This window comes from Periplaneta americana, chromosome 5, assembly GCF_040183065.1.
Source record: "Periplaneta americana isolate PAMFEO1 chromosome 5, P.americana_PAMFEO1_priV1, whole genome shotgun sequence".
Classification (NCBI taxonomy): Eukaryota; Metazoa; Arthropoda; class Insecta; order Blattodea; family Blattidae; genus Periplaneta; species Periplaneta americana.
In genome coordinates, this window is record NC_091121.1 from 8066901 (window position 1) to 8094654 (window position 27754).

At 34.7% G+C, this 27754-nt stretch overlaps 1 protein-coding gene across 1 annotated transcript; it reads left to right on the plus strand.

Annotated features, from left to right (window-relative positions):
- The first annotated feature begins 5409 nt into the window (after positions 1–5409).
- PIG-U (phosphatidylinositol glycan anchor biosynthesis class U) lies at positions 5410–27371 on the plus strand. Its single transcript, XM_069825317.1, has 7 exons — positions 5410–5777; positions 5997–6196; positions 9596–9800; positions 11058–11313; positions 16564–16835; positions 18969–19111; positions 26366–27371. The coding sequence occupies exons 1-7, from the start codon at positions 5648–5650 to the stop codon at positions 26474–26476; spliced, it is 1317 nt and encodes a 438-aa protein (XP_069681418.1). The 5' UTR covers positions 5410–5647; the 3' UTR covers positions 26477–27371.
- The last annotated feature ends 383 nt before the right edge of the window (positions 27372–27754 follow it).

The following is a 27754-nucleotide window of genomic DNA, read 5'->3' on the forward strand; positions in this document are numbered from 1 at the left end:
TAGGAATACAATTTTTATGCAGTAAAAGATATAATAAGAAAACAATGTCAGTACTAGGTCGTGCATAGAAATTATAGATGTGAACAAATGTATTAAATCCTTGTTTCTCTTTCATTTCAGAATATAGAAATAAAAGTTTTTATACCGGTTTTGAGGTCAGACGGTTCCCTTTCAGGGCGAGAGTTGCTCCTCCCTTGGATAACATTAATAACAATATTACAACAGCAGTAGATAAACCTTCCGTTTGTCTTACGTTCGCACACGCTACATTTTGAATTTGGTGCTGCATATTAAACAGTTTGAATTCGAATTCCAGTCCAGCCAATTAGAACAAGGTATTGAGTGAGGTTGCACAATTATGTAACTGTCCACCTTCAGTAGCGCCATCTCTAGGGAATTATCGGAGTTGTCCAGTGTGGATTTTGCTGTTGTTGATAATGATAATTCCACAAAAAAAAAATCGATAAATTTATGAGAAAACCGATATATTATACGATAAATTGAATCAAAATTTCGATATCGATATATCGCTATATCGAAACGAAAATATCGGTATTTCGTAAAAACCGATATATCGTTCCCATCTCTACATGTGTCTTATGATCTACCTCTCTTCCTAGCGCTGGCCTTCTATGCCCAAGGTTGCGGGTTCGATCCCGGGCCAGGTCGATGGCATTTAAGTGTGCTTAAATGCGACAGGCTCATGTCAGTAGATTTACTGGCATGTAAAAGAACTCCTGCGGGACAAAATTCCGGCACATCCGGTGACGCTGATATAACCTCTGCAGTTGCGAGCGTCGTTAAATAAAACATAACATTTAACATTCTACCTCTCTTCCTTCTTCCTTCTGGTTTCTAAATTAGGGCTTCTCTGTTTAATCTACTTTCTCTTTTCAAACATGCTTGTACCATCTTAGCTGCATTTCTTCTATCTTATCATAGTATTACCCCCCCCCCTTCTTGAAATTTTTGTCAAACACCTTAGATAATCCATCTCTATAACCATCATACCGTCCACACCTGTGAAGTAACAGCGCGTCTGGCCGCAAAACCAGGGGCCCGGGTTTGATTCCCAGTCGTGGCAAGTTACCCGATTGAGGTTTTTTCCGGGGTTTTCCCTCAACCCAATATGAGCAAATGCTGGGTAACTTTCGATGTTGGACCCCAGACTCATTTCACCGGCATTATCACCATCTCATTCAGACGCCAAATAACCTTTGATGTTGATAAAGCATCATAAAATAAACTACTAAAATAAATAAAACAATCATACCATTTATATGTTTTTGTTTAAGTGTCTAAGCTTCAGCTCCATACAATGCTTTTGACTATTGTTTTATATATTAATATTTTAGTTTTTTAATAATATTTCTACTCCATACGATTGGATTAAGTATAGTAATTACTTTCTTTGTTTCAATGATTCTTCTTTGTATGTTCAAATCAGATGATCCATTTCTTTGCACTCCTCCAATTTTTTTTTTCCATATATTTCCAGATCATCAGAGGATCCATGCTTACTCTGTTTTTCCATAATTAAATTTCAGTCTCCATTTTGAATATTCATCCTCTAGTTTTCTACCCATATAATTAACGTCTTCTACATCTGAGCTAACCATGACATGATCATCAGCAAATAAATTGTGTATATCTAGATCCTCTTTTAATTTAAATCCAATACTATCACATCATTTGTTGCTAGAAAGTCACTGACTGGAAAATCAATGGAATACTTGATTGACAGGTCACTGAAAACACACTTTTAATTTCTTTATAGTTGTTTCAATTTTATCTTGAAAGGTAAGCTCTCAAAGTTTGACCCTGGGGACTGGAATTTAGATAATTAATTTTAAAAACTAAAACATGCTAAAAACATTAGTAGAGGAAGGTGGAAATGAGGAGTATACCTATTGCTAAAAACGAGTACCACAACCTAATAGTTGCAGTGATAGGCCTCTGCAAAACTGGGAAGCTCAGTGACTTGGCGAGAATATCTTGCAAAGACAATAACAAATGATAAGTTGGCAAGAGTGAACAAAGTACTCAAGATCAGACCCATTGCGCCACAATTACTTTGTCCTAGAAGTATTGAATCTTCCGAAAACTGAAACCCAAGCTGCACTGAGCGGTAAGTACACAGATGAATATATACAGGGTGAAATGTAAATAATATAATTAATTTCAGAGGGTTATTCTTTGAGATATTTCAAACAAAAAAGTTCCATACAATTTTGCTCGTTTTTCCTTTCTTTCCGAGATAAAAATTGTTTTATAGTAAACATTTCATAGCGTGTTTTGGGAAGGAACAGATAAAAGATCCTATACTATGTTGTTGATGTAGGCCTAAGTCTTTAGAATATTTCTGTAAAAGAATCATGCAGATATTTAATGAATTTAGATTTTATTATGCAATTACTTTACAGCTATAAAAATTATGCAAATTTCATTATTATTTTTACACGTAATTATTAGCTATTTCAATATTCTGAATAGTGTTTTATAAAGTGTAATGTATGTATATTAAGCATGAAAAGTTCTGTTTATTTAGCTTTTGTAGTAGCTGAGATATAAAAAAATATATAATTTCACTGAATTTTTGCAGGCCAATGGTGTACCTCCCCACTTTAGGAATTTAAGAAAAAAATGTTTATATGATATCCTATTTAAATCATTGGTATGCAAACTGCATAAAATTTGTTGCCTAATTGAAAGAAAGCATGTTCATCCTAATTTTTTTTAACATGGAACGGGTCCACACCTGTGGAGTAACGGTCAGCGCGTCTGGCCGCAAAACTAGGTGGCCCGGGTTCGAATCCCGGTCGGGGCAAGTTACCTGGTTGAGGTTTTTTCCGGGGTTTTCCCTCAACCCAATACGAGCAAATGCTGGGTAACTTTCGGTGCTGGACCCCGGACTCATTTCATCAGCATTATCACCTTCATTTCATTCAGACGCTAAATAACCTAGATGTTGATACAGCGTCGAAAATAACCCAATTAAAAAAAAACGGAACGTTGAAGTGGGCACCTACAATATTCGGTAGAAATTTCTGTTACAATTTTTTGTAGTCTACGCACATCTTATACATTATCAGGAGCATGTTGAAACAACCCGCGACATAAAACAAATCATTTAAAAAAATTAATTAAATTAAATATTCCACGCAGAAAGACGAAGAAAGTAAAAAAAAAAGTTATCAGTTCAAATTACTAGTAGGTCTACTAATAGGTCTACCAATATTGCTAATAAGAACATTATAATGAAACAATAGGCCTAATAAAATTACTAATAAGAACATTTAAAGGAAAAGAAAAAAAATATATTTAATAAACATGATGATAATTATTATCTTAAATTATTTTCGTATATATTATTATTGACCCAAATAACTTATCTCAAATTTATTTTTACTGCATATACCAGTACTTACTTCACAGTATTTACTACATAGTTATAAGGTTTTTTAGTGCATAAAGTTCCACAGTCTGACGATGATTTATTATTATTATTAATATTATTTATTTATTGGTCTGACCCAATATTTTGGGTTTGCCCTGTGACACAGAATAGCTCACAAAAAAATTAAAAATTATATAAACAGGTTTCAGACAAAATTGATTAAGACATACGAAAAAAAAATAGAACCAAACATAATTTAAATTGAATGTACGCCATAAAGATGCTGACGAAATAACGCTACAGAAAATTTTATTATGGTGGTGACGATGGCATCTTGAAGAGCTCTCGTCAGCTTGTATTTTTCCCTCCACTTTTCAAAGGCTTTCGGAATGGTGCCTCTCGCTCCGAAGAAGAGACTGGTAACTGTGATTTTTTCAATGTTGTATTTCGCCGATAGGTACTGAATCGTGGGCTTGTAGATTTTCTTTTTCTCTTCGTTCACTTCAGATGGTTGAGTGGCTGAGAATTCAAATCTGATTGTAGGATCAATTATTTCGGCTGTCTGTTTATTCCTATTTATAGCTATGATATCGATCCTACGATTGCTTCCACCATCAGCAATACAATGAACTTCCTCGTGAACGTCTAGATTTTTGGATCGAAGTGCATCTGCGATCATAGAACGTATGATGTTGTGACGTTTTATTCTGAGTACTTCTCCCTGTGGGCAACTCCCAAGCACATGTGGTAAAGTTTCATACTCACTGCAGTGCCTACAATGGGTTGTGCCTGTAGAGCGACCAGGGAGAGAATGTACTGTGCCACCATCGCAGTCATTTTTAGCATATCTCTCCACTCAGAACTTGATAGTCCTTCATGCTTGATGATCCACGAGTTGGCTGCAGGTACTTCTTCAAACAATACAACTCCTTTTCCTTCCTGAGGGTATGCACACCAGGTTTTAAATTCACGGTACCGAAGATGTTGTCTTAATTGTTTCACGGATCCTGTAGCCTCATCTCTGCTCACTTGCAATTCCGACAAGCAACGGGTTCTTATAGTGTCGTAGTCTCGTACAGCATTACTATTATTATTATTATTATTATTATTATTATTATTATTATTATGGGAGGCCGGAGGGAAAAAGACCTTTGGGGAGGCCGAGACGTAGATGGTATTTAAGGAAGGTGGGATATGATGGTAGAGACTGGATTAATCTTGCTCAGGATAGGGACCGATGGCGGGCTTATGGGAGGGCGGCAATGAACCTCCGGGTTCCTCAAAAGCCAGTAAGTATTATTATTTATTTAATACAGAGGTAATTAAAATTATTATTATTAATCTACACAACTCCTTCATACATGGCAAGGAAGACGGACCAGAATCATTTACTACTGACCGTCTTTCATACTTGCATTGTCAATGAATGTCATGCACTACTGTGTTAACATTGGTCACGGATCTTGCAGTCCATGTTACTTTTTAATATTTCCAATGTGAATTTTAATTTCAAAAATGTATGATAGAACAACTTTTTATTGAACTACAGTATTACTTTATAAAGATAACAAACTCTTTCAAATCTTCCACAAAATGTGTGTACTCACATTCTAAGTACTGCAGTAAAAGTACCCATTTTATATAGAAAAATAAAATATCAGATATTAAAAACAAAAGTATTAATTAATTGCTCACCTGTTGTGTTGAATTTCACAAAAAAAAACCGTTTCCTGCAACATATTGCGTTCATTCTTCCCGCACATCAAATTACATTACGCATTTTACTATTTTTTTTCTCTTCAATTTACAATTATTTCGTAAATCAAATTCGAATATACTATTATTTAAATTGAATATCGTATTGTCTCCGAACCATTTCTAAAATCGATTATCGAATATTGATATTCGATTTATCCACTGTTGCCAACACGTAGCGGTCGGGAAAAGAATGGCTTTCACAGGTGACGGGTTTTGTGGCGGGCGAGATATTACATTTGTGCTTGTTACCAGTACTGACTGCGCGCTACCTATAGTATTTTGTTTACATGGTTTACTTGTTGAAATGCAAGAGGGTGTGTGCTTTATCAGTTCACGGAAAATGATTCTATTAAAGTGATGTATATAAGGACTACCAATGGAATATAAGAAACCGAAGTGACGACCGTGTTAATAAATAGGGCTTTGTGTTTAATCTGTGTTTTGCTTTCCCTAACCTATAAAATCAGAATCAGTTAACCTATACAAGATCCTATGGAAAACTTGGTATACTTGGAATATGCCGTTGCCGGCTTTATTCGATACTGGTTACTTAATTCAGATTATAAACAGATTATTGGCGATCGTGTCGAGATTTCGACACCATTAAATTCATGGAAAAAAGGTAAACTGTGAAATTTCTACTTCAATACCAATATTGAAGAGCCTTTAAGTATGTTTCGCTTTGTATTATAAACGCATGTGTAAAATAAGCTATGCATTCCTCTCTCCCTCTCCTCAGTTTTCCATATTTATAAAATAATAATGCTGTATTGTTATACATAGCTCTTATTTTCCTGTTATAAATGTATTCTACACTTCTAATCTATTTTTTTGTTTTCAGTAACTGAAGGTGCTTACTTGTATAACGAAGGGATAAACCCATATCTGGGTGATATGTTTCATGAAACTCCTTTGGGACTAATTATCTTTGAAAAAATGATAAATCATATACCTCAATGGATAGGGATCATCTTCATTGCCTGTGATCTACTTACTGCGCATGTGTTGTACCACACAGCACAATCTTTCATGACAGAACTGGTATGTGTATAGATACTGCTGGACATGCGACAGAACTGTGGAGTATGTTGTAATAGCAGGTTATTAAGTAATTTTTAAACTTAAAACATTGAACACCAAAAACTGTTTCCAGATATCATATATGTACATGAATGCCCAAATGATATGTGACATCAGTTTCTAGGAGTAAGCCTAGAAGTAATTGTTGCCATTCCAGATATTAAGGGAACCAGGTAGTGATTAGGGTTCAAAAATCCTATTTTTATTTTATGCTTAAAAAAAAGTACAAAACTTGCTCTTTAAAAAGTATAAAAATTGTAAGGGGTAGTTCTGAATATAAGCCCTTTAAATAGCGTCTTTAAATTTGGCAGTGCATGAAATTCATACATCCTTTTTTAAATGTAGTTTTCCAGAAGTTGACATTTTTCAAACTTAAGTGCACTTTTCTCTCAAACTACCGAATACATTTACATGAAATTTTTACAGTGTTTTCTGCCACCTGTGTTCTACATAGTAGACCTACGGGTTTAAGAAAATCGCACACATAACACGAAAATATATGCACTGAAAAATTGCAAAAAAATGTTAAACAAAGTTCAATATTTTTTCTCTTTCACTAAGGATGAAATATTCAACTAAATTTTGCTTTAGAATTTACACTGTATACTACCGGTTAACTTAACAAAATACAAGGTATATGAGTGAAGATTGCAGCAAGTAATATGCACCTGAAGAATGAGGTGCATTTAGCAAAGTGGGAAAACAGGTTATCAGTTAGTGCCTTTCTTTCACACTTGGATAAGAAACTAATTAGTTGTATTTTATACCACTGAATTCAGAATGATTGATTGTATAAGCATGAAAATTTTTATTCCATTCTGAACACTAAAAGCTTAGAAATATTGAACTAAACTTGCGTACTGAAATTTTTTAATAGCACAGGCATCACTACCCAATCCCCTTAAGTAACGCAGACATAATATTTTCAATGAAAATATAACAATGTTTCAAAGAAAGAAATACATGGAGACTATGAACATTTCTGCTTTAGCTACTCGAAGTAATATTTGTTATACAGTAGATTGTTAAAAAATGCATCACTGTCTCCCCAGAGAAGCAATTCTGGTACCATCGCTAATATTTTATATACATGGTGATCGGTAATTATGTACATTAAAGTGGTATACAGTATTCTACACTGCAAAACAAACGATATAGGCCTACATACAGAATTACATACAGCCAGAACTGCTGCATTATCATGCTGACAGTGAAAAATCTAAACAAGGACAACTTTGTATTTCACACACGGACATTGACACATTAGACTTCATAGGGGATGTTGGAAGAGTCCACCAGCACATTCGAGCCTTTTTGCTCCATGATAATTTTGTACATCTGAAGATGTGTTATATTGTCAGACTCCAAAGCAGCTATTCTATCAATAGTCTCTAGACACACACCATCTCAAACAGCAGAAATAACTAAAATGCTCTCTCAATTAATATCACTCAATAAAAGAATTGTATTCCGATGGATACCATCCCATTGTGGAATCCTGGGAAACGAGAATGTGGATGCTTTAGCAAAGAAGGGCAGCACTGCTACTTACAGACCTGTTACTAAATCTACGTATTACTCTGTGAAAAGATTTATTAAATCTACATATTTAGACTTCAACAAACAAAATTTGATAACACAATCTCAAGGGAAAATATGGAACTCTCTGCATCATAATCCACAGTTAATTCCCGATTTACCACGAAAATCGTCTGTAGCTGCATTTAGATTGGCAACAGGCCATGACTGTTTGGCCAAACATCTGCATAGAATTGGAATATATCAGTCCCCTAACTGCCCATTGTGCAACTCAAACCAAGAAATGGATTCGGAACACCTCAAAATCTGTGCTTCAGTGGCTGGCCATGATAATATCTTTAAAAAAATATTGGAGTGCAAGAGGTCAAATGACTATTGTCAAACGCCTGGCATTAGAAAACAACAACTACTCCTGTGTGGGGGGAAAAAAAAAACCATTTACCTACAACATTTATATTACATTTTAAAGCAAGTTTTGTAGTTTTACTATGGAGAAGTTAATTAAACACTGCAAAGTTTTGAAATGATAAACATCTATGATGTTACTACACAGTTCATCACTGTAACAAGAACGAATGTCTAACGCTCGGCTTATATCATTCGAGGATTTATCGCTCGTGACAATTTTACCCATCATGCATGTGCGCTACCTATCGGATTATGCTATGAACTACTTGGTGCTCGAGCAAAAACGTCTGATGCAGACCTCTGGTGTAGAGTGTTTTCTCATCGTCTAATACTGCTTGAATATTGCAGGTCCCCACCATGACCATCAAGCAATGTTACATTTCGATAAAATGATTCTGGCTGTAGTTTATATGAAATCATTTGTTTTGCAGTGTGGAATACTGTGTGCCACTTTAATGTACGTAATTAATGGTCAACCTGTATATAAGGTGGTTGCTCCTGTTATGGCCATGTTCCTGATATGGCCACCCTCCTATTGTGAGTTAGTTAACCAAAAAATCCGCTAAATTGCAGCAGCATCCAGTGAAAGGGCATCCTGGTATGTCACTTGATCGTTTTCCATCCAGTCAGGTTGAGCAATATGGCGTCAGTTGCCTGTTTTGCGGTTTTCATGTGACCTCTTCTTATTTTTCTCTGGTAAGTCTCCTTTGTTTTATGCATGTTTTTCAAAGACTTGTTTCATGAAAACCATCGTACTCCATTCAGTTTTTAATGTTCTGTTGTTTGGTGTTGTCGTTCATGGCGTATCTTTTACTAGTTGTTCATAATCAAACGATTTTCGTGAAAGCTTACCTGCTCCTGATATGGCCATATCAAATGCACCATGGCCATATCAAGTTCATTTCACTTTTATTTTTTCTCCTGACAAATTTACATGCCTTATAGCTGGGATTACGCAAAAATTTTGTATTTTAAGAAAAACAATTTAATTTTTTATGGAAAAACCTGTTTCGACTACACTTTTGAATTATAAAAAAGATTGTTAAGTGTCATGTTTATTCATTTTACACCAAAATTATTTAATTTTAGCACAACTGCGCTATCAAACTGAAAACAATCACGATTTGTAGAACATGGAACAAGGGTGGCCATATCATGTGCACATGTTCCTGATATAGCCACTAGGTAGACTTTTGGAATTTGGGACTTTTTGGACAATTAGACCTATTTTTATGGGGAAAGGAAATTGTTTTAAGAAAGTCCATTAGACTGAGAACGAGTAAGAAAAAAGTGGTTTACATTTTTTTTCAAAATAGCAGCTAGAAAAATTCTCAAACCTTAGCATGGCCATATCAGGGACACCTACCTTAGTATACATACACTTTTTTTATCAAGTTGATTGCTCCTTTTCAGTCTTCAAGACAAATCAGAGAAAAGGATAAGTATGCCAAAGATGCAGACGCACTGCTCCTGAAACAGTCCGACCTGCTTTTGCCTCCGGTCTACGTTGCATCTGCGTATCTCTTCAACCCTTACATCATATTCAGCTGTGTGGGACAGACTACGACAGTATTTGCCAACCTTTGTCTTGCATTTACGTTCTTATTAATGATCAAAGGTTTGTATTTTATCATTATTATTTATTATTCAGATTCTACTGGTTCAAATTTAAGATTTTATTCTATTAGGACAATACGTGATATTTTTATACATAACAATTCAATAATAAAATCTGATGTATGCATCAAATATTAGAAGTTGGCTTCGATAAGATTATTACTTATAGTGAACATTTAGCAGTTTATGTATGACTTGAGGCTTTCCCGGTATTTGATGTATAATCTTTTCTCTGTAAGAAAAATCCTAATGTAAACAATAGCACGTGACTGAAGTGAGGCTTCATAGAAGAATAACAATATTTTCAAAATATATTTTTTTCACTTAGTAAGACTTTTAAATATGTCAGGCCACTTTTCTTGAGGCTCAGTATCAGAATTCCATTTACTTTTCTTCTTTTCAAACTTATTTATGAGTGATTCGTCAAAGAGTTTATCTTCTAACAAAACAATCATAAGGTTTTCATCCATAGTATATGCACTTCAGACACTCATATATTTTCTTCCAGCTTAGAGCAATATTTAATGTAACCTAGCTGAAACATTCCACAGCTTTCAAAGCAGTAGGCCTAAACCTTCACCTTTTAGTTCTTTCAATAGTGTTTGTAGTGTCAGTATTCTGATTTTACTTGATAGACATTTCAGTAGACGAATTTTTTATCTTCATCCAATGAGTAAAAGAACGGCACAATATACGTCCTTTTATATTTTTGTTGACTGTGAAAAGATTTATTAAATCTACATACTTAGACTTCAACAAACAAAATTTGATAACACAATCTCAAGGGAAAAAATGGAACTCTCTGCATCAAAATCCACAGTTAATTCCCGATTTACCACGAAAATCGTCTGTAGCTGCATTTAGATTGGCAACAGGCCATGATTGTTTCGCAAAACACCTGCATAGAATTGGAATATATCAGTCCCCTAACTGCCCATTGTGCAACTCAAACCAAGAAATGGATTCGGAACACCTCAAAATCTGTGCTTCAGTGGCTGACCATGATAATATCTTTGAAAAATATTGGAGTGCAAGAGGTCAAATGACTTTATTGTCAAACGCCTGGCATTAGAAAACAACATATTTTTGTTGAGACAAGAGTAAAAAAAAAAGGGACAATTCCATTAAAAATAAGACATCTGGTCACCCTAAACTAAACTTATATTACATTTAAAGTGAAGTAAAGAATATATAAGAAAGGATGTTATAAATTGTAGTGACTTGAATGTAATGCATTTGTTCTTTGCTTCATCTCTAGGTCAGAGGGTAGCTTGCTGCTGCATGCTGGCCCTTGCAACATTGCAATCTTTGTACCCTGCTACGTTATTGGTGCCAGCATCAATATATATTGCACAGTCAGAACGGAGCATGACATTACAAGGGAAGCAACCTCTACGAGCTAGTTCCTTTGTTTTGACAGTCCTGACATTTTTAGCAGCTTTAGTACTTCTGTTGTATGTGTCGTCAGAACTGGCAGGCGGCTGGGAATTCCTTCATGCAACTTATGGCTTCATGTAAGTATGCTACAGTAGTGTGCAAACTGGAACAAACTTATTCATTCACAAAGATGATTTTTCTGTAAATGTTAAATAATTGGCTCTCTTCTGACAAAGGAAAAATTTTACAGTCTGTACAAAAGAAACCAAATGGCCTGGAAATGTACAAAAACTTGCCCAGACATGTTCAAATATTTTTAACAAGAGCCAGAACAGGTCACATTGTCACTCAATTGTACCTACACTGATTTCACATTTCTGATAATCCTACTTGTCTGTGGTGTAATAATCATGATGAAGATCTGGAACACATTCTTCTACAGACGTGGACAAATTATTAACAAAATTGACGATTCTTATGATAATTCTGTTTACAAAATTTGACTTTTCAATTTAAACTACGGTTGACAATTTTGCATATTTCCATCATTACAGTAGACAGAAATATGCAAAAATGTCAACTGTAGTTTAAATTGAAGAGTCAAGTTTTGTAAAAATATATAATAAAAATCTTCAATTTTGCTAATAATTTGTAAATTTGCAAAAATGTCAACTGCATTGAAGAGTCAAATTTTGTAAAAATGTAAAAAAAAATCTTCAGTTTTGCTAATAATTTGGAAATATCCAAAATGTTAACTGTAGTCCAAATTGAAGAATCGAATTTTGTAAAAATATACAATAAAAACTTTCAGTTTTGCTAATAATTTGTCAATGTGCAAAAATATCCAATGTAGTCCAAATTGAGGAGTTAAATTTTGAAAAATATACAATACAAATCTTCAATTTGGCTAATTATTTGGAAATACACAAAAATGTCAACTGTAGTCTAAATTGAAAAATCATATTTTGTAAAAATATATAATAAAAATCTTCAATTTTGCTAATAATTTGTCCACGTCTGTATACTGTCCATCCATAAACCACAAAAGAAGTAAATTAAAATCATCAGTACCAGTTGCAGAAGACACAGCCCTGCAGTATATATTGACTACACCCCAACTCTGGCTACTAGCAACAGGCGTCTATAATGAACACCGATCAAAATACCCCTCATTTCTCGTGAAAAACAACAACTGAATAGACTACAGTGGACTATAGTGGACTTCATGTTGTCAGCAAACAGCTGGATACATTAAGGGAACTTAGCGTACAGATCTCTGGTTCACTAATGGAATATGGAGCGATATTGCTGGGATCCATATAAAGTAAAACAAATAGATTGTCTTGAAAGTATAAAAAGGGCGGCAAAATTCATAAAAGTGGCAAGGGCCATGGGTACAAAAAAATCCATGTACTGAGTTGGGACACATTAGAGACTAGTCAGAAAAAATTGACTAAACTGCCAAAATTATATAGGCAGTACATATCAGTCTACTGAATAAAATATCTAGTAAAATTTAATTGTATCTTATAATTTTATTTTTAATTCGTAAAATACCATTTTTTTGAGATTGATAGTAGTGTCATTGTTTGTTTCCATTTCTACTGAACGTAAATGTTATTGTCAATGACCTTGCATCCAACACATACCAATACACAATAGAGTAACAGCGTACATAGCGAGCAAAGTAGCCTATAGTGAGGATCAGGTAAGAACAGTTCCTTAACAGCAAATATTGTCAGTGTTGCGAACTGTTACCAGATATCACACGATCCTACGTACTGAATGACTTATTTATGTACCGTACTTTGCCTTAATGTTGAAAGATTATTCTAAATAATTCAATAATTGGTAACATTTTCGTAGGCAAACTATATGAGAAAGGGATCAACATGTTAGGTATTTTGTCTGGCAATATGAAAATTAATTGATTTGACTAAATAATTGATTTACGAGACTTAACCTAAAAATGTATTTTGTTTGACCACATAAAATTGGGAACAACTGGATAATATGCACGGCAGACCAATATCGATAGTCGACTCTACTCGCTGGCCACTAGTCACCGGGCCGTACCGAGCCGTATCAAACAAAATATAATCGAAATTGTGGTAGTCAAATTCGCGACTATATTCTTAAATAATTCCCTCCATTAGTCAAGTTCAAGGTTTTATGTAGTACAACGGCGGTTTTTTGAATGCATTAAAAGAAAATGAAGATGTAATAAGATAATAAACTAATAAACTAGGTTATCACAAGGAAATTAACAGGAAAAAAGGTGTGTTTCACGGAATACAATTAAAATGACGGAAAGTAAATTTCCGGTTAATGTTCGCCAAAGCGTAAAGTACGTAATTATGACGGCGTTGCTGTTTTATTTCTGGCCTATAGAAAAATACCTAGCCTTTTACGAAAAAAAATTTAAGGACCATGAAATTATTCACCGCTTTCATTATAGGCCTATTATTTTTTAACAATATTACGAATCAAAAACTGTCATATTATATAATTTTAACTACTACATGGACGAATCAAATCAAGCTAACCTAACCAAAGCTAACCTAACCAAAGCTAACCTAACCTAACCTAAATAACCTAACCAAAGCCAAGCTAACCTAACCAAAACTAATCTAACCTAACCAAAGCTAATCTAACCTAAGCTAAGCTAATCTAAGCTAACCTAACATAACATAACCTTCGTAAATGCAAGGCCTGTAACCGGAGCAAGAAGGGATCTCAATCATTTAATGTGCAAGTACACGCAAAAATAAATTCAAGTAAGGATCACGCTCCCACTGCATGAGAGGTCCGCGCATGCGCTACAGCAAAACTGTTTCTGTCCCGAGCCTCTCATCTAAGGCACTCGTCATAATTTACTCGCAATATTTACGCAAATACACCTTGTCGCTAACAGTGGTGCTATCTCTCAATAATGTTCAGAACGAAGGAGGTAGACAGAGAGAGAAAAAATTTCTCCCGCCAACTACGCCACACACCAACGTCACGTTCTTATGTTGGTGACATTGTGTATTTACTTAAATTTGGTGCTAAACGTAACGGCACGGTTCAAAGTGACCGTGCTAATTCTCCAGTATAGCGTAAAATTGTTAGTACTAACTCCGAAAACTTATCTGACTATAGTCTTGAATTATAACCACAATGCAACGCATAAAATAACTATTATGTATTAATATTAATTAATTAGTATGTTCAAATTCACTAGCTTCAAGTAACCAGCTCAGAAATCTAGTACAATTTTAATTTCATGGAACTACAGTACTGACAACATTTGTCTCATCTGCCAACATAACAGTTACAAAATCACTACCATTTGTAGTATTTATCAGTATCTAAATTCTAAACGAAGTTGGTAAAAGAAAGTTCAACCTGCAAACTAGAAAATCACCAAAATCCACTAGCATATGTAGTAATAGGGGAAAAATGGTTAGGTTTCACCCTTAGGGTATGAAGTAAGCCGACCCGGACTATAAATAATGACTATATATTCTCTTTTCCAAAAACGTCCAACTTACAAAACACATTTTTTCTGGGAAAACCATAACAGTTACAGAAAAAACGACATTTGACCTTTTTCTTCAGTTATTTATGCTCTACCAACAGTATTTTTTGGCAGTTACATCGTTTACATCCTGTATACCGGGCATAGAACATGGAAGCACATGGGGAATTAAATTGAAAAAGCTGCTTATTATACAAGGGCAGATTATACTCACAAAATTATTGGTTGAAACCTTATAAGTGATATCAATAAGACATCACTTATGAGGTAACTAAGCCAGGAGATAATGGCGTAGGGTGGCCAGTTCCTTTCCCCCACCATTGCATACATCGCCGACTAGCTACATATTACACTAGTCAGACTTCAGATGCATACAAACAATTATTCTTCCCCTGACACATATCGTCAAGTGAGATGTACTGCCTGACAATAGATGTACATATCAGCCAGAACCTCAATCAGAGATTCATCACAAAATTAAAAATAGTAAACAGATGATCGATACAGGAAAGTTTTTCGTTTTTAAGTAGGACCATAATAACCTGAAATGACCATGGAACCAGAGCTTTTTTTTTTCTGGAGAAAAAAAGGGGTGGAAAACTCTGTAGAATATATTACAGTGGACAGGGAGATGATTACTGTACTTCCCAGTGCACGAGAATATTGTTGTTTTTAACCTTCCTTATGTTTAACTTTCAATGTCTGAGAAGAGTTCAAAGAGAAATTATGTTAAAACATAATTATTAACATATGAAAAATGCAACAAATAGGTGACGGAATACCGTTTCACCAGAATAAAAGCACTGAATGGAACCATCATATACCTGTAGTAGTTTTTGATAGCTCTCTAACATGTGAGGGGTTCACAACCAGAGTAGACCAAGTCCTTCTGGAATAATTTTGAGAAATTGAGTCTTAAAGTTCCTGGCTCACGCTTAGCAACCTTCACCTTCCATAGGAAATGCTGCCCTCTGTGGAGTAACAAATGAGTTATGGACTTTGTTTGTTACAGCGATGAATAAATCCAAGTTTTCTTCATCCGAGATTGTATTAATCCACAAACTGATCACTGGTGGACTTGGTCCACTCTGGTTGTGAGCCCCCTCATGTAAAACATTAAAAAATAATTTAGGTTGTTATAAGAAAACTAGTAATTATAAATTATTTATTATTATTATTATTAACTAAATCATAGATATTAAATTATTGTGTTAGAGACTATGTTTTTTTTTTTCAGGCTCACTAGTACACATACAGAATTTTGTTGAGTTTTATAAAAAGTGATGAAATACTGCATTATGAAGTCACCATATTTCTCTTGGGACTTTCGGAGACAACCATTTTCTAAAATCGCTGATGGAAATACCCGAATACATATAACTTACAAGGGACTCCCATTGGATGGTGAAGACCCCCACACCTGCCTCTTTAACTCCCCTAGCTCGTTCACAGGTGCATCACAGGATGTCATATTAGAGATGTCACTATTTTTCAGGATGCTCTTTCGAATGGTGTATAAATTGTTTGGAAGTTTTCTTAACATAGAGTGATGTTTCCTTGTTACTGTTAAAGTGTTGAATACAGTACAGCATATTCAATAATCTGTATGAAGAAAAACGAAACTGAAAAACCATCCCTACACACATACCCACTAGTCTCAATCATTGGCAATTGTAGCAACTATGTTGAAACAATGACTACATTAATTTTAAATGATTGGATTGAAAATCCGAGACAAATGAATATGCCCCTTATTTCGGGGACTGCTTTGTTTGGTGATTTCAGTCTCTGGTATTTAATCCTCTGTTATGCATTGTTGTAATGTAAAGTGACGTCATTAATCTTGCTTTCCTGGATTCTGTTTCAGTTTAAATGTTCCAGACCTGAGACCCAACATTGGCTTGTTCTGGTACTTCTTCACCGAGATGTTTGAGAACTTCCGTCTGCTCTTCATCTGTGCATTTCAAATCAACGCTGCACTGCTGTATTTAGTTCCTCTCACCCTGCGCCTTCACGGAGAGCCGATGCTGTTGGCCGCTAGTCTGACAGCTCTCATGGCCATATTCAAGTCATATCCTAGTCTTGGAGACGTAGGCTTCTATCTAGCTCTTCTCCCTATGTGGAAACACCTATTTAATTGTAAGTTGGGGGTAATTATAAATACAAGAAGACCCCAATTGTCTGTTGTAATTAAAGAGCGGGCCTCAACAGTTATTCAAAAAAAATTTGATAATCTCTGTCATACCTAATAGGGATATCTTATGCGAAGTTTTACCGCTAGATGGCAAGAGCATTCCATGCGGCGCAACATGTTGTAGGGCTATGTTATGTCATATGCTACAGTTGATTACGTTTTCCCCTCTTGTTGGTTTTCTGTGCGTGTCAAAATTATATTTACAATTATTTTGCACAACCTAGTATAATTTAATATAATTCAATATTTTCTTACATCATAATTTAATTGAATTTACAATAAATAATAACGTAAATCTGTATAATATTGAGCGATTCCCCGAGATGGGTGGGGAAATCTGCAGTATGCAGAATATAGATACGAGTAAATTGAATGTTCATGAACCTAAAGGAGAACTTTGAAAACGAGGTGCACGAATAAAAAAATAGGAACTATGTCGAAGGTGAATATTGCCCTCTTTATAATAATCCGTGGCGCTACAGCCCGTGAAGGGCCTAGACCGACCAGCCAGCTGCTGGCCTCACGCTCACATGCCGAAGCAAAGGTGGACGATCATCCAACCAGAATAGAGGTATCGTGTGGTTAGCACGATGATCCCCCCAGCTGTTATAGCTGGCATTCACAACCGGATTTCGCTACCTATCGTAGCTTCCCAAGTGCATCACGATGCTGGGTGGGCACCGGTCCCACACACTGGCCGAAATTTCATGAGAAAATTTCTTCCCCCATGAGGACTCGAACCAGCGCGCATTCCGTAACGCGAGTCCTAGGCAGGATGCCTTAGACCACGACGCCACGGCTCGGGACATTGCCCTCTTTAATCATTAGTATTTAAGAACCGTATGCTAAAAACAGGATATGCAGCCACCGATGTTTTTTTTTTATAGGGAAGGGACTATCGAGATTGAATTCCTTGTATTTTTTTCTATAGTTGCAGAAAGTCAAATGCAATTTTTAATAGTATGATATAATATGATCGCAGTAGTATCAAGATTAGTCGTGCGTTTTGTAGGTTAAGGACATGCAGTTTTGAATACTATGTAGGATGATTTTGAAAATTTGAAGATAAAACCTGGTTTAAATAATTAGGGTACAGTACATTAAAAACATTATTCACGAAATGGATTTCACTACAAATTGTCCTGGATAATAAACATTCCAGTTTATCGAGAGTTTACTGCAGGCGTAAACTTCGGAGACTCCTACAACTACTGCATATAATCTAAGCTGACATCGCTCGCTATCGAGGTTGCATATGTTTTTATTAATTTTTCTTTTTCCTCTTCCAAAATGAAACTGTAGTCAACAATTCCTTACTTGAAGTAATTACTTTTATTTAATAGCTAGTACTTTCGAGGTGCAATTTAATTACTTATATTTTTTAAGGTTTAAAGCATATATTCAGAATATTTCTGGACCTGATTGAAGACAAAAAGCTTTCCTAGGTGTTTACATATAGGAACATTACAAAAATTTGCCATTTTTAGTTGTTTTTAAGAGTATTTAATATACTAATACACTATGTATATCCTCAATGTTTATATACCGAAAAATAAATGCACATGCAAATTGCATCCCTCAAAGTACACGTGCGCTATCTGTTGGTGCTAGTTCAGGATATCCCTATTGTCTGTTGTAATTAAAGAGCTGGCCTCAACAGTTATTTAAAAAAAAATTGATAATCTCTGTCATATCTAATTACTAGGGATCTGAATTTTTTTAGCGTCTATTTTTCTGAAATTAGCATCTAATTTTTTCCAAAGGAAACTTTATGCATTCTACCTTTTATTTCTTAAAAGATAACATTGTGAACAGTTCAACATTTTCCTCTTCCAAATTACATTGTCTGTCTGAAATAATGGCACCATACTGATAAAACGCGTTCACTTCATTTTGTTTGTTGGTGTCCACAGTACTTGCTAACAACATTCTGAAACGGGGTTTTACTGTAAAACTGTACTTCTTATTTACTGTCACTGCAGTCGAAATGGCATTATAACCAAGCTCAGCTGTACTTGCATTGAATTACATATTATCTCCATTGATTCTCTTAATCTGACACTAATTTATTCTTTCAGATATGCAGCAAGGGTTTGTTGTTGGTTGTTTCTTCCTCATCACATCTGTGATGGGCCCCATTGTCTGGCATCTGTGGATATATTCCCGGTCTGCCAATGCTAACTTCTACTTTGGAGTAACTCTTGCATTCGCAACTGCTCAAGTGAGTTAAGATCAGCTTCGTTATACATACGGTTAAAATTACTATAGCCCTAGCAATCAAGGAACCTCAGTCTGTTCAAGTTGCTCTGAAAGTCGGTTATCAAGAGCTGTAAACATCTCCAGATCTATAGTGTCTTGAGAACATACAACAAGGATCAATATATGTGTAAAAATTACATTGCCTTGTCAACACTCATGCTTAACCTTAATAAGAATTTTAAAATAGCACTTAAGGTTATGGATCGGTGAAAATAACGGGAAAAAAAAAAAACGTTAAAAACATGGAAATTTTATATATATTTTGATGTACCGAAGTACATATGATATTTCCATGCAGATATTCTGCGTCATCATATGATGAAAGAGTGATGGAACGGAGAAAAATTCTCTCCGGCGCCGGGATTTGAACCCGGGTGGCTTAGTGGATAAAGCATCAGCACGTAGAGCTGAAAACCCGGGTTCAAATCCCGGCGCCGGAGAGAATTTTTCTCAGTTCCATCACTCTTTCATCATATGATGACGCAGAATATCTCCATGGAAATATCATATGTACTTCGGTACATCAAAATATATATATGATATGCGTAATAAATCACTTTGTGATTTAAGACGGCGCCTATACCGTCGGATCCCGGCCAACCAGTCATTCATTCGAGTGCACCTCAACACATGTATGGACTTCGGTCCTGCGTTCATAGACATCTATGACGTAGTGCAGAGGGCGGCCACTAGAGGGAACCTAAGAGATGGAGCTTAATCTGAGACGATTCTAACCGGCATCAGGGTTGTATCCGGCGTGGCTTAGTGGATAAAGCATCAGCACGTAGAGCTGAAAACCCGGGTTCAAATCCCGGCGCCGGAGAGAATTTTTCTCTGTTCCATCACTCTTTCATCATATGATGACGCAGAATATCTGCATGGAAATATCATATGTACTTCGGTACATCAAAATATATATATATATGATATGCGTAATAAATCACTTTGTGATTTAAGACGGCGCCTATACCGTCGGATCCCGGCCAGCCAGTCACTCATTCGAGTGCATCTCAACACATGTATGGACTTCGGTCCTGCGTTCATAGACATCTATGACGTAGTGCAGAGGGCGGCCACTAGAGGGAACCCAAGAGATGGAGCTTAATCTGAGACGATTCTAACCGGCGTCAGGGTTGTATCCGGCGTGGCTTAGTGGATAAAGCATCAGCACGTAGAGCTGAAAACCCGGGTTCAAATCCCGGCGCCGGAGAGAATTTTTCTCCGTTCGATCACTCTTTCATCATATGGAAATTTTGTTTTTAACTCCATTCATACAGTCCTCTCTGTAGATTGAAAACTCGAAAAAGTTTCATATCTATTGTTCATGAATTAAAACAGAAAATCAATATCCCGAATTTAAAAGAAAACTTACAAATTAAACCAAACCCCTTAACTCTATTAAATATAGAATATAATCTAAATTTAACAGAAGAAATACTGAAATAAGAAGTAAGCACTGAAATACTGAAACAATTGTCTTTAGAGACAATTAATATTAGGTACCCTCCACAAAACTGGCTTCATTTATACACCGACGGATCCTTGATCTCCAGAGAACAAGGTGCCGGTGCAGGTGTTATGTGCTGTCTCTTCTCACTTTATAGATCTCTTGGGTATGAAACAACAAGTTTTGATGGTGAAATCATTGCAATAAGTGAATGTCTCAGGAATCTTCTATGCCACATCAATAAATTTAGGAATGCAGTTATATTGTCAGACTCCAAAGCAGCTATTCTATCAATAGTCTCTAAACACACACCTTCATCTCAAACAGCAGAAATAACTAAAATGCTCTCTCAATTAATATCACTCAATAAAAGAATTATATTCCAATGGATACCATCCCATTGTGGAATCCTGGGAAACGAGAATGCGGATGCATTAGCAAAGAAGGGCAGCAATGCTACTTACAGACCTGTTACTAAATCTACGTATTACTCTGTGAAAAGATTTATTAAATCTACATACTTAGACTTCAACAAACAAAATTTGATAACTCAATCCCAAGGGAAAAAATGGAACTCTCTGCATCATAATCCACAGTTAATTCCCGATTTACCACGAAAATCGTCTGTAGCTGCATTTAGATTGGCAACAGGCTATGATTGTTTGGCTAAACACCTGCATAGAATTGGAATATATCAGTCCCCTAACTGCCCCTTGTGCAACTCAAACCAAGAAATGGATTCGGAACACCTCAAAATCTGTGCTTCATTGGCTGGTCATGATAATATCTTTGAAAAATATTGGAGTGCAAGAGGTCAAATGACTTTATTGTCAAACGCCTGGCATTAGAAAACAACAACAACATAAAATAATGTTTCAGTTTCCTAAATCTGTGCTTATTTTGGCCCTATGACAATTTAAAGACCCTCAGGACGAATTTAAAGGGACCAGAGCGTGTGTGGAGCTGCAGCCCTTTAAACTGACAGTCTTTGTTCTTCATTCTAACTAATTTTACTTTTCATTCACTTCATATTTCGCGCTGTTATGTAGGAGAAAAATATGTGTGGTAGACTTGTATAAGAAGGAACTATGTCGATAGTATATATCACATACATGCTGTACTTTGATACTTGTTTTCTCGATTTTCTAATTTTCAACATTTTGTAACAATGGATCCCGGCCCACTGTGGACTGAACGGTAATGAGAAAGCAGATATGTTAGCAAAGAAAGGAACTAAAATCAACTTAAAAACAAATTTCAAGTTCCCATATGAATTAATAAAATGAGTCATAAAAAGAATAAGTAAAAGTGAACAGGCAAAACATCAAAATTCAAAATGGAAAGAATCATTCAAAGATCCGAAACTAATTCCTGATCTACCTCGAAAATCTGCCGTGGCCATGTTTAGATTGATTACTGGTCATGATTGCTTCAGTAAACACCTCCATCGTATTGGAGTACTGAATTCACCTAAATGCTTACTGTGCACCAGAGAAGAGGACATGGAGATGGAGCACCTGGCTAATTATGAAACTCTTAGGACATTTGTGGACCTGCCATCAACATATTGGGAAGCAAGAAGGATGATGACTTCATTGTTAAATCCAGAGCATTAGATACACACACACACACACACACACATAATTTGTAACATTCAAAATGCTCTAATGAAAGCAATTTTTCTCCAATCTCAGTGAAATTTTGCACAAAAGCTTGTAAAGTAAAGTGAGACATATATTTTCTTCTGCTATTGAAAGTATTGAAATCACCATGTGTTGAGGATGTGATAAGTTTAAAAAAATTGAAAAATTAATAACTAAAAGGGTAAATAATTTTTTTCTCAAAAAGTAATTGGAAAAATATTAAAGGCATGTATATTTTATATACATCTACCAGGGATAAATTTAATATAAATTTAAAGCAAAATTATGTAAACTTTGAAAATTGAGACAATTATAATTCAGTATTTAAAAAAAAAAAAAACAACAAAAATTAATTATAAGTAAACTAACTGGAATATCAAAGTGAAAATTTGTGTATTGCATGTCCACATTGTAAGAAATGTGTGGTAAAAGTTTCAAATTAATTGGTATAATAAAACATGTTCTACTGTTACCATCACGCGACAGGTTTCACTCTGGCAAAGGATCGCCAGCTATGAGACAGATAGTATCAGATGGCAGTGGCTAATCCTCAATATTGTGATGCTCTTTTAAGTGAAACCCATTCTCAAACAACATCTTTTATTCCCATAGTTCATTACCAGGGAACGGATTTATATGGACTAAAAATATATGAAATATGTAAATATATATGTAGTTATTCTTACCAAAATATGGAATTAAATATGGACTTAAAATTATAAAAAAATGACTATGTACGTTAAATATTGGTACATTTTAATCAAACTAAACAAAAAATATAATGGACGTACCTTATCTTCCAATGTAGTTTCAACAAAACACAATTTTTATTGTCTGTTACCATAACAATAGGTTACAAACATTTCTTTCAAGTGCTGAAAAGTGAATCTTCTTCTATTGTCTCTGAGGATAGATTTATACTGACTAAAAGAGCGTTCGACGTCACAAGAAGTAACTGGTACATAATTCAATTTCACAATGTCTGCTGGGGATAAGTCCAAGTTAATCTTCACTGTTGATTCACCACTCATCACAGCAACAACCTTTTGTAGTTCTTCATATCCAGGGTTTTTTGAAAGTACAGTGTCCACCTTAGCTCTTACTGCATCTGCAACTTTACCTCTACCACGATTCAGTTGTTCCACAGTACTATTTATAATTTCAAAACTTTCAGATAGTGAAAGGTGCCTATTTTGGAGACTTTTGAGCGTTTTTATGATGCATGAAAATGTATGCTGAATGTGAGCTAAGTCATTCTTCACACTTATGTCACAGGTAACTGTTTTCGCAGTATCAATTGAGACTGCATCTTCAGAGTCCAATGCAAGGAGAACATTGTTAATAGAGTCTATATGTTCGGCATAATATTCAACTGCTTCTAGCCATGTACCCCATCTAGTTAAAATTGGCTTTGGTGGCAATGGAATTTCAGGGTACATTTCTTTCAACACGTTAACTCTACTGGGAGCTTTGAGAAATACTTTTTTCACTGATGAAATCAACAAATCTACTTTAGGGAAATTGTCTCTGACCACTTCTGCCACACGATGAAATGCATGCGCCACACAAGTAAAATGAGTCAATTTAGGATATACAACAGATAATGCTTGTCCAGCTTTGACCATATAAGGGGCAGCATCGCTAATAGAGAATAACACATTATCGTACATAATACCCTTTGGCCACAGGATACCCATAGCTTCGTTGAACAGTTTAACTATAGTTTTGTTATTGCACTTTTCTAGAACATCACAATGTAAAAGAATTCGTTCAGAATATTGTTCACTTAACAAACCGATAACTACATTACCAACAAGTCTACCTTCTTTGTCGGGAGTCTCATCAATGGAAACCCAAATTGAACTATCTTTAATTTCATCTCTTATCTTCTGTATTGTCTCATCGTAGATGGATGGAGCATACGTCTTCCTAAGTGTTGACTCATCCGGGATTGTATGTTGAGTATATTTTTCAAGGAATTCCCTGAAGACCTTATTCTTTAGTTTGTAGAGAGGAATATCAGCAGAGATGAGAGAACGGCACAGGTCGATGTTAAACTCAGATCTTACATTCGATGTTGTTGGTTGTGTTAAAAACAATTGTCTCTGCTTGGAATTTAGTTGTTTGTTGGCCTGATGTTTACTAGTTGTAATGTGTTGTTGCACCAGGAACTTTTGTGTAGATGATACTGCACACTGACACAAATTACAAAATAATATTTTATTGTCAGTTGATAAACCATCTTCTTTAAATTCTGAAATGTAACTTGTTAGTTTTGATTTTAAATTGACTGAATGACGTACTTTTGGCATATTTACCGTCTTTATAGTATGATTTACAAAACTGAACCTATGTGTACTCTGACTGGCATTTAACTGTTGAGCTGCACAACTGAAGTCTGTTAAAAATTTTAAATTAAATTAATACAGTTTTGTAACTTACTTTCCCATTGTTGATAGGACTGCTAATTTTCAAATAACTCTGATGTTAAAGGGATTACTGAACATGTGTTTAAATCTCTATTGTTGAAATGTATTTTTAAAAGTTAATGGAATTTTGTTTTGTTTTATTGTTAAACCTAATATAATATGGACTGTTTTATATGAAATATGGAAAATATATGGAAATTAACGAAAATATGTACTAAACTCTAAAATATGGAAAAATATGGAAAATAAAAGTAGGATTTTTCAACCCTACACATTGTGAAACATAAAGATAATGCAAAATATAAATTATATTAGCTTTATAAGTAAATATGTATTTACATATAAATCCTTTCCCTGTTCATTACCCTTCGATGCAGACCATTGTTCCTTTCATTGCCACCAGGCAAAGACAAACACTAGCACAGTGGTCTTCCATTGAGGCAGCCTGGGTTTGATCCCAAGAGTCTGTCACATTATTTTAGAATCGCCCTGTATATTTAAGAAATTCTTTTAAAGAGCATTATACTACTTTTCTCGGGACATCGGGAACTATCAATAATGGAATTCCTCAAGGATCAATATTAGGTCCCCTACTTTTTCTAGTGTTTATAAATGATCTTGCCCCCCTAATAAAATATGTAGGTCATCCCATATTATTTGCAGATGACACAAGTATAGTAATTACAGCCAATAACTCCAACACGTTCCAATCTTCAACAGAGGAAATTCTCTTCAAAATATGTGACTGGTTCCCAGTCAATAAATTGGTATTAAATTGTAACAAAACTAACATAATTCAATTTAAATCCTGTCCAAATTCAACGTCGCAAATTTCTAGCGCAACAATTAATAATTGATCCCTATTAGAAACAACAACAACCAAATTTCTTCGCTTAAAAATCGATAATGTGTTAAATTGGAAAAATCATATTAAAGAAATTACCCTCAAACTAAATTCAGCTTGTTTTGCTATTAGATCTATGCAAAAGATAGTAAATATCAATACCTTAAAACCAATATACTTTGCAAACTTCCACTCGGTAATGAGTTTTGGAATAATATTATGGGGAAATTCCACAGATAGTAACAATATATTTCTATTACAAAAAAGAGTAATTAGAATAATAGTAGGTGCCAAATCTAGGGAATCGTGTAGGACTATTTTAAAAAAACTACAAATAATGCCCATGGCTTGTCAGTATATCTTTTCATTAATAATCTTCCTCGTATGTAATCGCGAAAACTTTGTAACTAATTCAACAGTTCATAGCATAAATACACGTCAAAAAAATGACTTTCATATTCCATCGGCAAGTCTATCGTGCTATCAAAAAGGAGTGCGTTATATGGCAGTAAAAATTTTTAATAGCCTCCCTATCGATATAAAAAATGAAACTCAAAACATAAAATTATTTAGGGCCAAATTAAAGAAGTACCTAATTTCTCACGCCTTCTATTCTGTAGGTGAATTCATGACATTCAATAACACTTCATAAAATTGATACCAAAACTTTGTGTTGTACTAGTAGACTATATTGTAAATCTCGTCTGTATATATATTTCATCTAGACTGCGACTATAAATTATAATAGTATTAAGTTTTTTGGCTTGTTCCATATTCTAGCTGTAAGCAATGTATGAATACCATGGAATGTTAATAAATACAATACCTTAACATGTTTTTCTTTCTTTTACAGATATTTCTTGTGACAGACATTCTTTTTGCATACATCAAGCGAGAATTTTCCCTTTATCATGGTTTACGTCGTGAAATTAATGGAAAGACAACAAAATTGGTGCTGGAATGAAGATACCACGTCAATAACGTTCTTGTGAACATATCTTTCAATTACAATGCTGAAGAAGAGGGGAAATAAAATCTGTGGATAACACCATACTGCTGTAGTTAGTATTTTAGAAGACATCACACATCATTCCACAGCTTGGCATTTCTGGAGGAAGCAGCTAGCTTAGAAGTGTATTAGTTACAATATATTGAAGAACAAAGAAGAAACAAAAGACAATGTAAAGATTGGAATCAAACTGAAAATTTCGTACAGGCTACTTAATAAGTTTAATGCTTCAATGGTGGAGTTTGCATAAATCGATTCAATGTACAGGTTCTTAATTTTCATTACAATCTGTGCAAACATAGCACTTTTAATAATTTATTGTGAAACAAAGCAATACGACTATGAAATAAGAACAATTGAAGGGTACACGGGAATAACGATCAAGGTCCATTTTGGAAACTTTCGAGAAAAACGAATTTAAAGTTTAAGCACTTAATACTTTGTTATGTGTGTATTTAATAGAAATTGACGTAGTGGAATGTCAAGAACGATTATTTCTTATTACTAGCTAGACCACATGATAGTACTTCCTTTCCACTATAAGATAGCATTATTAACTCAATTTCGATTTTTGATGGACCTTGATCGTTTTTCCCATGTACCCTTCAATTGCCATTTGTCAGCAATCGTATCTCATTCACATCATATCTCATTTTGTAAATGAGATAAACTCATGTTCATGTCATTACTGGTTCATGGTTCATATTGTGAAATGTTCTATTGTTCACCAATTCCGATCAGAGAGTATTAATAGCAGTTTTTTTAACCTACCGCAACTGTTTCCAAACTTGGATAAGTACATTACTGTAATATTATTGTTAAATTTGTTAATAAATGTAAAAATAATGAATTTGTGTCTTTCTTTTATTGCATAGTCATAGAAACATAAAGTGACCAGCCATGTTTTTTTTTTAACTGAGCAACAAAGAGTACAGTTATCAGCATAAATTCAACATGCATGCGTCACAATAATACAATTCAAAGTAATCCTGATGTGAAATATAAGAAAGCATCATAATCAAAATTTATAATGTTGATAGGTTACATTTATATGTGTAAGAGCTATTCCATCTCAAATCGACTGAAATATAGAGAAAATTGACCTTACAATTTTTAAATACAATGAAACTTTTTTTGTACGTAGAGAACTGTATACAATGCTTTGTGCAAAGTTTGAGGCATCAGAACTTCATAGTGTTTAAATTAAAAATATTTAAATTTATCGTATTTTCA

What these genes read in the sequence shown, in the direction of transcription:
- PIG-U (XM_069825317.1), top strand. Translation starts at nt 5,648, where the DNA reads ATGGAAAACTTGGTATACTTGGAATATGCCGTTGCCGGCTTTATTCGA. An exon ending in AATCTTTCATGACAGAACTG is followed by an intron (nt 6,197 to 9,595) that starts GTATGTGTATAG and finishes GCTCCTTTTCAG; the next exon opens with TCTTCAAGACAAATCAGAGA. An exon ending in GTGGAAACACCTATTTAATT is followed by an intron (nt 16,836 to 18,968) that starts GTAAGTTGGGGG and finishes TTATTCTTTCAG; the next exon opens with ATATGCAGCAAGGGTTTGTT.